Here is a 10,844-nt window from a genome sequence, read left to right as displayed (position 1 = left end):
TTCGATGGAAATCTTAAGCCAGCAGTGGTTGAAGAATGGATAGATTAATTGGAGAGTATTTTTCGTATGGTTGTATGCACTTCTAATCAGAAGGTGCAGCTGGCAATATTCCTACTACAGAAGAGTGCTAAGAAATGGTGGGAAACATTAGGACCGAAGGATGATTCCTCTCTTACTTGAGAAGATTTTAAAGCCATATTGTTTGAGAATCATTTTCCTACTGCACTGAGAGCAGAAAAGGAGGCTAAGTTTCATGCATTCCGTCAGGGTGATCTAGATGAGGATGAATTTATTGAACAATTCTCAAAATTATCTAAATACTCTACTTACCTCCAGAAACATGAAGACACAGAGTGGATGGCTGAACGATTGCTAGAGAAGGCGAGGCCTGATCTAAGGGAACAGTTAGCCCCTTTTGAGATCAAGACATTCAATGAGATGTGCAATAAGCTTCGAATAGTTTCTCGAAGGAAGAGAGAGGCTAAATTAGAAGCTGATAGAGAGAGGAGGAAAGAACCTGATGGGAAGCCCCCTATCCACACTAGACCCATTGGTGGAGTAGAGAAAAGGAGCATCCAAGTTTTTGGAGGCTTTAGAAATCAGAAGAAGAAGGGCTACTACCATAAGGGCCAAAGCTACAGAGGAAATCAGAGTGGGAGTCAGGGGTCCTACAAGAGCCCAGCAACCTCTACTACTTCCGGTGCTGCTAGTAATCAAGCATGCAGTAAGTGTGGGAAGTTTCATTCCGGTGATTGTTGGGTTTGTTACATCTGCCAGAAGCCTGGTCATATTGCCCGATTCTGTGATCAAAATCAGAATAGGGGTAATGATCAGAGACCTACAGTACCAGCACGAGTGTATGCCCTCTCTGGGCCAGAGGCTGCTAACAACCCTAATGCTATCCGAGGTATAATCCGAATCCTTGATAATGATGTTTGTGCTTTGTTTGATTCGGGTGCTACACACTCTTTTGTGTTTGATGAATGTATGAAAAGATGTAAATTGCCTGTGTGTACCTTACCTTTTGATGTGAAGATTTCTACTCCTGCTGGTCTAACTGTAAGGACTGCTAAGGCATGTCTAAATGTAGAGGTTAAGTATGAGGGTCGAAAGACCACCATAGACCTCATTTGTTTGTCTTTGTTTAGGATTGATGTTATTGTGGGGATGAATTGGTTGTCTGCAAATAGAGCTGTACTTGATTGTCAGAAAAAGAGTGTGTCACTCTCAGCTCTTACTGTAACCCCTGTAGAGTCCCAAAGTCCTATGTTGTTGTCTGCAGCTCAAGTAGAACAGTGCATAAGAAAGGGCTATCAAACTTTTATGATTTTCTTCTCAATCAAGGTAGAGATTGAAGAAGGTGTAGATCAGATTCCAGTAGTGAGAGAATTCCCTGACGTCTTTCCTACTAAAGTGATCGGTTTGCCTCCAAAACGAGAGGTTGAGTTCTCGATTGAGCTCGTACCTGGTACGGGGCCTATTTCTAAGGCACCTTATAGGATGTCTCCATCGGAATTAGCTGAGCTGAAGAGACAAATTGAAGAGTTGTTAGAGAAGGGGTTTATCAGACCGAGTGTATCACCATAGGGGTCACCGGTACTGTTTGTGAAAAAGAAAGATGGAAGCCTTAGATTATGTATTAATTATAGACAATTGAATAAGGTAACCATCAAGAACAAGTACCCCTTACCTCGAATTGATGATTTGTTAGACTAATTAATCAATTCAGTGGTGTTTTCTAAGATTGATCTAAGATCAGGGTATCATCAATTGAGGGTTAGAGCAGAGGATATCCCTAAAACTGCTTTTAAGACTAGATATGGGCACTATGAGTTCCTGGTGATGCCGTTTGGGTTAACAAATGCCCCAACTATCTTCATAGATTATATGAATCGAATCTTCAGGCCTTATCTTGATGAATTTGTTGTAGTCTTTATTGATAACATACTTATTTATTCTCAGGATGAGGTGGACCATGCTAGACATCTTAAAATTGTTTTGGAGATATTAAGAGAGCACAAGCTCTATGCCAAGTTGAGCAAATGTGATTTTTGGCTTAAAGAAGTTAAATTCTTAGGCCATATTGTTTCAGAAGAAAGGGTAACAGTGGACCCTAGTAAGATAGATGCAGTGATGAAATGGGAACAACCTCGAAGTGTGATAGAAATTAGGAGTTTCTTAGGTCTTGCAGGCTACTATCGTCGTTTCATTAAGGGTTTTTCATAAATTGCAATGCCCTTGACTAAGTTGACTAGAAAAGATGCTCCATTTATTTGGACGAACGAGTGTGAAATTGCTTTCCAGGAGCTGAAAAAGAGGTTGACCACCACACCGGTGCTCACCTTACCTGTTCCAACTGCTCCTTATACCTTGTATACTAATGCTTCTAAGAAAGGTTTAGGTTGTGTATTGATGCAGGAGGATCGAGTAGTGGCTTATGCCTCTCGACAGTTGAGACCTCATGAGAAAAATTACCCTACTCATGACTTGGAGCTTGCTGCTGTGGTATTTGCCTTGAAGATTTAGAGGCATTATCTTTATGGTTCTTCTTTTGAGGTCTTCAGTGATCATAAAAGTTTAAAATATTTGTTTGATCAAAAGGAGCTTAACATGAGACAGCGCAGATGGATTGAGTTTTTAAAGGATTATGACTTTAAGTTGAAGTATCATCCAGGGAAAGCTAACGTAGTCGCCGACGCTCTGAGCAGAAAGCTTGTACATACTGCTCACATGATGGTCAAAGAACATGAATTATGGAGTAGTTTCCATACAGTAAATGTAGAAGTAGTCGAGAATCATTTGGCTGCTCTACACATTACTGAATTTGAGAATAATTTTTGGGAAGAAATCAGAATTGCGCAACAGAAGGATGATCATTTAAATAAGATTAGGGTAGATATTGGGGCTGGAAAGGCTGAACATTTTGATGTGACCAATGATGATGTCGTGAGATATAAAGGTAGAGTGTGTGTGCCTAATGATGCTCGATTGAAAAATATCTTACTTGAGAAGGCTCATCAGAGTAAATATACTATTCACCCAGGAGCAATTAAGATGTATCATGATTTAAGACGTGGTTGGTGGTGGCCAAAGATGAAGAGAGATGTAACTGAACATGTAACTCGTTATTTGACTTGCCAGAAAGTCAAAATTGAGCATAAAAAACCAGCCGGAATGCTACAGCCTCTTGATATTCCAGAGTGGAAATGGGACAGCATTTCTATGGACTTCATTACAGGATTGCCTAGAACATCTTCTGGTCATGACACTATATGGGTAATCGTAGATCGACTCACCAAATCAGCTCATTTTCTTGCTACCAATCTCACGTATTCTCTTGGAAAATTAACTGAAATCTACATAAGAGAAGTGATGAGATTGCATAGAGTGCCAAAAAATATCATATCTGATCATGATTCGAGGTTCACATCAAACTTTTGGAAGTCATTACAGGAACCCATGGGTACTCGTCTGAGTTTTAGCACTGCTTACCACCCTCAGACCGATGGGTAGACAGAACGAACCATACAGACTCTTGAAGATATGTTGAGGGCTTGTGCCATTGAGCTTAGAGGTAATTGGGATAGTCACTTGTCATTAGCTGAATTTGCCTACAATAATAGTTTTCATTTTAGCATTTAGATGGCACCTTATGAGGCATTGTATGGAAGAAAATGTAAATCGCCACTGTGTTGGATAGAATTAAGTGAGAGAATTGTTTTGGGGTCAGACATTGTTGATGAGACTACCCAAAAGATTGCTTTAATCAAGCAAAAATTACTCACAGCTCAAAGTAGATAAAAGAGTTATGCGGATAAGAGGAGAAGACTGCTTGAGTTTGAAGTAGGTGACCATGTATTTTTGAAAATCTCTTCGGTAACTGGTGTTGGAAGAGTTGTTAGGGCTAAGAAGTTGACACCAAGGTTTATGAGGCCTTTTGAGATCTTAAAATGAGTTGGACCAGTAGCGTACAAAGTAGCATTACCACCCCAAATTGCTGGTATACACAATGTATTCCATGTGTCACAACTGAAAAAGTATCAATCAGATCCTTCCCATATAATTGAACTCGAGGAGATTGAACTCAGGGAGAATTTAACATTCAGAGTTGAACCAAAAGAGATTGTGGATTATAAAGACAAGCAATTAAGAAACAAGACCATTAGATTGGTTAAAGTAATCTGAAAGAGCACAACTCCAAGTGATGCTACGTGGGAGACCGAGGACAGTATGCGACGTGATTATCCTCGTCTTTTTGATTAAGTAAGTAGTTAATAGTTACTAACTTTAAATTTTGAGGACAAAATTTCTAAAAGGAGGGGAGAATTGTAACATCCCAATTTAAATTTTAATAGTTAATTTGGGTTAATAAAAATTTAAAAAATAATATTTAGAGGTAAGAAAATTAGTAAGAGATGATTATTAAATCTAACTTAGGATATAATTCTTAAAAAAAATTAAAAAAATAATTAAAAAAATAAAAAAAATATTATTAAATTATTATTATAATAAAAAAAAGGGAAAAGGTATTAAAAAAAAGGGGGAAGAAGAAGAAGAACAAAATTGCTTTCGGCCGCCGCACAACAATCATTATGTATATAATAATAATAAAAAGAGAGAGAGAGAGAGAGAAAAGAAGAAATAATAAAAAAAATGTGTGGGACCCACTGAATTTTTATAAAAACTCACCTGTTCCTTCGTTTCTTCATTCATTCCTTCGTGTGCGCTGAGGCAGAGAGAATGCGAGTCGCCGGTGCGAAATATCTAAATTTTTAAGGTAAGAGTTTTTAATAGGATATTTAGGGTGTGATTTTAAGCTTTTCAAGACTAAGTAAGTGTTCTAAAAAATTTTCTTAGTCATCCTTCTTCTTTGGTTTCTGAGTTTGTAGTGGTAGAAAATTTAAGATCTGGAAGAGGGATGAATTTATGTTAAATAAATATAGTTTTTGAGGTTGTCAGTAGTATAATAAATGTTCTAGAGTATAAATTTATTGATGATCTTTGAATTTGTGGCTTATGGATCAAATTCTAAACTAGATTTGAAAATATATGTTGATTTATTGAGGTTTAGATGATTATTTGGGATGAGAAATGAATTATTATGGTTATAGAATTATAATTCTAAGCTGGAGACTCAATTTTTAATTTTTGAGTATTTTAGGTACGAATTTATAAAATAAAAAAAAAATTTGATAATAGAAATTAGTTTAGAAGTTGATTTTTAGATTATTAATATTTATTGATAATTAAAAGAGGAGTTAAAAATTTTACTTAATAGTATTAACTATAAATTTGTATTAAGATTGAGATTAGGAATTATATTATATTTTTAATTCTATTATTAGAATTATTTTATTAGTTTCAAAAATTGAAACTAATATTTATAAATAATATGTTATTTGTAGATTGTATTACTGATGAAGATTGTGGTGAGAGAGAAATTTTAAGAAATAATTTATTGAAAAAGCCACAAGGTAACCATGCTTTTAATTTGTGATTAGTGTTACTTCATGTTAATTGAGTGATTATTGAGAAAATTATAAATTTTGTAATATTGTATAATTGTGCAATATTATTATGAATTTGTTTAATTATTGTGGGAGGTGTTGGGAGACTTGCTATTATTGTTGTATTTATGTGCCATGTAGTACGCCCCTATTAGAGCTCAATAGGTGGCTTGTAAGGGCTCGGGCTAATTTACCTTTGGTCGGGTAATTTAGCACCGAGTGAGGGCTACGGCTCGAGGTTAATAGAGGGATATAAGGATGGTTGTTTGTATGTATTGTAATATTTCTTATATTTGTTGAAATTATATTATTTTTAATTCTCACTTAGTAAGCACACACTTAACTGTTTGTATACACTATCATAAATTGGCTTTGGTTACTGGGACTTTTGAGTCTCATTATGTGGTTAACAATTTTCAGGAGAAGAGCCACGAGTGACACGTGGAGGAGTCCCAGAGGCTTAGTGGTATAGATCTACTGTCTCTTTTGGGTATTTAATTTATGATTTATAATGTGTTATATTGTCAATATTAGGGCTTTTTGTTTATTGTCAATTATATGAATATATAAATGTAATCATGCCTTTCAAACTATTTTTATTTTTGGTACAATTTGGATGACTCTAATTTTAATATTTGGTTTACTTTGGATTGATTAAAATGGCATGATTATAAGGTCAAATAACTAGCTTGTGTTGAAAATTGACTAAATTGCTTATTTTACTTGTTGGGAGTATAAGGATGGACAAATGTGATTTAGCCTAATGGCATATGGGAGGTAAAAATTTATTTGAAATGTTATAGTGTGTGAGTTGAAGCCAATTATAAAATATTTTATATTAAAATTATTGATATAAGAATGTGTTGAGTGGCTGTAACCCAACTATGGTTGAGTTAAATTATTTTTAAAAAAAAATTTGGTGTGTTACAAAAAGAACATTATTTGGGCCCAAGTGATTTAGCAGGTATATTTTTTGTATAGTCCATACCATTAAATATAAAATTTTCTAGCCCAAAATAGGTTTTACACAACTCCATTTTCAGCCCAAATGACATTTTGACGTGCTCAACATTGTGCATGGAAAGTATTGTCTAAAAGAAGATAATTCCTTAAATAATGCTCAATTTTTTTGAGAGATTAGTCACATAACTGTCGGCTGGAGACATACTTTAAAAAACCAAAAAAAAAATTCCTATTCAATTTTTTTGGCTGAATTGCCCAAAAGCATTGGTCCTAATAGAATGGATTTTAATTGTTTAAATATGAGGTCTTAAGTTTAAATTTATATAAATATAAAAAACATGTTTGAGAGAACTGTCTTAAGTAGACACGGCAATGCTTAAATCTAACCAGTCAAATAATCATATCTAACAAGAATTTGTTGGCGCTAGTACTGTTTCTATATTATAGGACATTAAATAGATTTTTTTTTTTTTTTTTTGGCTTTCAGCTGGATTAACTCCCTAGCTAGTTCATCGATCCAAGTGCTCATTTGTAAATAGATAAATATAAAAAAAAACCTTGGACATTAAATAGATAAATATCTTTAAAAAAAACCTCGGACACTAAATAGATAAATATCTGTAAAAAAAAAAAAAAGACCTTGGACGTCACGAAAACTAATAATTTTTCTTCACACAACAGAAAAGTACGCTACAACCACACATGAACTCTATTTCTACAACACAACAAAAAACGAAAAACACCTAAAACAATGACATACTAATTAATTACACACACAATAAATAATTAAGAACATAGAATTATCTATTCTAAAAGTGCAGCCTTGAGGACCTCAACAAGCTTAAGGTGTGCAGTTAATTGAGGGAAATGTCCCACAGCTTCTATGACCTCCAAATCACACTTGCCTTTAATTTTCTTGGCTAAGTACAGAGCCACACTGTGTGGGACGGCCATATCGTAAGAGGGCTGGATCACAGTGCAGGGGATCTCAACCTTCTCAAGCCACTCTCTATTGTCACTCAGAAACACTGTCTTGGCCAGTGGTAGTGCCGTTTCGCCTCCCATTCTCAGCAAGCTCTTCTGGAACTTCTCCCTCGAAACGGCATCGTTTGGATCGATCGCCATCGAAGAGAAGCTGTAAACCCAATCCTCATAGTTGGTCTCTATGGATGTCAGTAATTGCTTAATGTCTTTCTCTGTAAACCCACCTTCATATCCCTCTGTGTTTAAATATCTATATACATATATATACGACAACAAACAACGTATAAGAATCAATATATAATTACTATTAAAATATTTATAATGACAAAATTAAAGGCACAATTAAGAAAGCTTATAATTGAGTCAAGTAAAATATGTTGTGCTGTACTCATAGGCGTTGGTCCCTAGTAGGAGAAGGGTTGTGTCTGTTTAAACATGAGATCTTAAATTTGAGTTCATGTAAGTGTAAAAAAAATTTTAAAATGTTATTTCCAATTGGGTCTAACAATTATCTAAGTGTCCGAGCAAATAGTTATAAAAATATATTTTGTGTTACTCAAATGAATATACAATGAAATTTCTTACCTTTGGTAGGATGGGAGGGGATGAAAGACTCTAATGAATTTCGATTTTATAAAAATGTATAAGTAGAATTATAAAATTTTAATGAATATAAGATATATAAATTAAAATAATAAGAAAAATTAATTAAAATTTTTTAAACGCACTTCTTATTTTAATTTTAAATCGATGAACTTATTGGAATTTTCCTGATCCCCCTCTATTTCCCTCTAACCAAATAGACCCTAGATCATGATATGGTGAAATTTCATGCATGTATAAAGTAATAATTCTTAGGAATTATATGAATGAAGCAATATCCATGATTTAGGGTTTTTTTTTGTTCTTATGATTAATAAATCTGTATTAATTACTGTCAATTACTCGTTATCACATATAATATATATATATATATATAAATATATATATATATATAAATATAAATATATATATATATATATACTGCACTCTTATATGGGATTAAACAACTCTAATGGAGCTTTTGCAGATCATGAAATATATACGGTCGGCCGGCAAATTAAACTAAATATTGGTTGTTAAATGTGAGCAGAAAAAATTCAATTAATTTGATTTTTCTAAAATAAAGTTAAAGTATATATCAAATTCAAAGTCAGCAAAATAGAGATAGAGATAGAGATAGAGAGAGAGAGAGAGAGAGGAAAGTGATGTTTTGTTTTGAGAATATATTGAAATTGTTGAACTTGTGTGGCCTCACTCTACTATCCTGTTTTATTTGTCTGCATGTCCCATGTATTTTGCGTGGATGCAACTAATCCATTACCTCAATAAATGAAATTCGATTAACTACTTAGCTCAAATGAAAACGATTCCATATTTTTTTTTTTTACAAAAAATCTAACATTTGGAGTTTTAAGAATTAAAAATTTTTGAAAATTATTTTTTCCTAATTATTTTGAAATCTCACATTATTACTTGAATCTAAATCAATAATATTAGACAAAAAATGTTTCTCAAAAATTAATAAAATAGAAGTACATGCACAAGACCTTGAAGCTTCTAAGTCTATCCGAGGCCACATGTATTGATTGGTCCACGTGTGTGTGTAGATATAGATATATAGATATATATATATATATATATGCATCTATCTATCCTAATAATATAGAATTTATTACTCTATAATCAAAAAATGTTGGCCAGAAGTGGATTAGGTGTGTTTCCACTTAATTATTCTCCTTTCCGTTATTAAAATTTAAACCTATATTGACTCCTTCATAGTACAGTTCCTATATATGGAGAATCTTCTTCTAAATCAGAACCATGAAAAAAAAAAAGAATTATTTTCTACAATTTTAAAACTGCTGGTTGAACTGAAAAGAGACAAAGGAAAACACAAGAAGAACATCGATTTAATTTGATGCAAGCTGGAGGGTACTATTAATACAAATATACGCTAGTGATGATGGATTGTTAAAACTTTAGCTTCGTTTGCCATCATAATTTGAAAAATTTTCATTTACATTTTATCATTAAACTTACTCAAATTCTTTTATCCACTGATTCCATTTTACAGTAGCTTAATGCTAATAAAAATAAATAACAAGTGAAACAAAGCCATATATATATATATATATATAATACGTGTGTGGGTGTCCTGTACTAAGTTTGAGTGCTTTGACTAGGATGTATAGGGATTAGATTAAATCATGAAAAAGAAAATTAAACATCATCAAAGCTTTGAGTTATGAGAACTAAAATGAAAAATAGAACACAATTAAAGAGAAAAATAATTTGCATAAAAAAACACAAATTACTAAAGGCACAGAAAGAAGAAACAAGCCACACACACACACACACAAACTGAGTATATATATTATTTTCACCCCCCAAAAAAAAAACTGACTATATTATATGCATCAGACTGGTACGAAGAAGTAACAAATATGCAAACAGAAGAAAAAGATCCCTGATCAAGCGTCTCCGGGATTCCAGATGAATCAACCCAGTTGTGTGTTTGTGTGCGCGCGCAGAGAGAAGAAGAAGAAGCAGATGTGTGTGTGTGTGTGTGTGTACCTTGGGGAACCACACACGAGGATGAGCTTCTTGAAGAGGTGAGGCTGCTTAACGGAGGCAATGCAACCGATCATGGCGGACATGGAGTGGCCGGCGAAAGTGATGGCTTTGAGGTCCATCTCTGTCATGAGATCGATCAAATCGTCGGCGAAAGCTTGGAAGGAGTCGTACTTTTCGGGGCTATATCGGGTGGTCGGGTCGTGGACGGCGCCGGAGAAGGGCCAATCGAAGAGAACGAGACGATAGTGAGGGGTCAAGAGAGGCACAATTTTCTCCCAAATAGACTGGTCAGTGCCGAAGCCATGAGCCAGAACTAAGGTCTGTTCAGACGAAGCAGACCCTATGGTGGTGACATTCAAAGCCCTAGAAAGACCCCTCTCTGGTGTCACCATGGCTGGTTTTTGAAGAAGCAGAAAGAAGACGATATGAGGAAGAGAGTCTCCGAAGCAGACAGAGAGAGAGAGAGGGAGGGAGGGAGGGAGGGACTGAGACAAAGCAAGCTGCTTCTACCGGAATGTGTGGTTTTGCTTCTTGTTGGCCACATCTATTTATAATCCCACAATAATACATATATAACTGAAATATATATATATATATATATATAAAATATTACTTTTTCCAAAATAGGATAGAGAGAAAAGATTTTTTTTGTCTCATTTATAAATAACATCATTAAATTTTTATTATAAATTTTTTTATCTTTTATTAAATGGTAGAGAGAGAGAGAATATGTTATTTAATTATGTATATTTAATTTGAACAAAGTTAAAAATT

General features: G+C 34.2%; 1 protein-coding gene across 1 annotated transcript; it reads right to left on the bottom strand.

The window, feature by feature from the left end:
* Positions 1-7,117: 7,117 nt before the first annotated feature.
* On the bottom strand, positions 7,118-10,547 carry LOC129295467 (strigolactone esterase D14-like). Its single transcript, XM_054933983.1, has 2 exons — positions 10,071-10,547; positions 7,118-7,704 (listed from the first exon to the last, which is right to left on the bottom strand). Exons 1-2 carry the CDS (start codon positions 10,460-10,462, stop codon positions 7,275-7,277), a joined length of 822 nt encoding a protein of 273 aa, XP_054789958.1. The 5' UTR covers positions 10,463-10,547; the 3' UTR covers positions 7,118-7,274.
* Positions 10,548-10,844: the final 297 nt, after the last annotated feature.

Source organism: Prosopis cineraria, unplaced genomic scaffold (genome assembly GCF_029017545.1).
Source record: "Prosopis cineraria cultivar Desert tree isolate PC_DT_omini unplaced genomic scaffold, ASM2901754v1 PC119, whole genome shotgun sequence".
NCBI classification, from domain to species: domain Eukaryota; kingdom Viridiplantae; phylum Streptophyta; class Magnoliopsida; order Fabales; family Fabaceae; genus Prosopis; species Prosopis cineraria.
This window is presented reverse-complemented; position numbering and strand designations above follow the sequence as displayed.

Coding starts and splice junctions, on each gene's coding strand:
- LOC129295467 (XM_054933983.1), bottom strand. CDS start 10,462: ATGGTGACACCAGAGAGGGGTCTTTCTAGGGCTTTGAATGTCACCACC. Junction 7,705..10,070: donor CTCGTGTGTGGTTCCCCAAG/GTACACACACAC, acceptor ATATGTATATAG/ATATTTAAACACAGAGGGAT.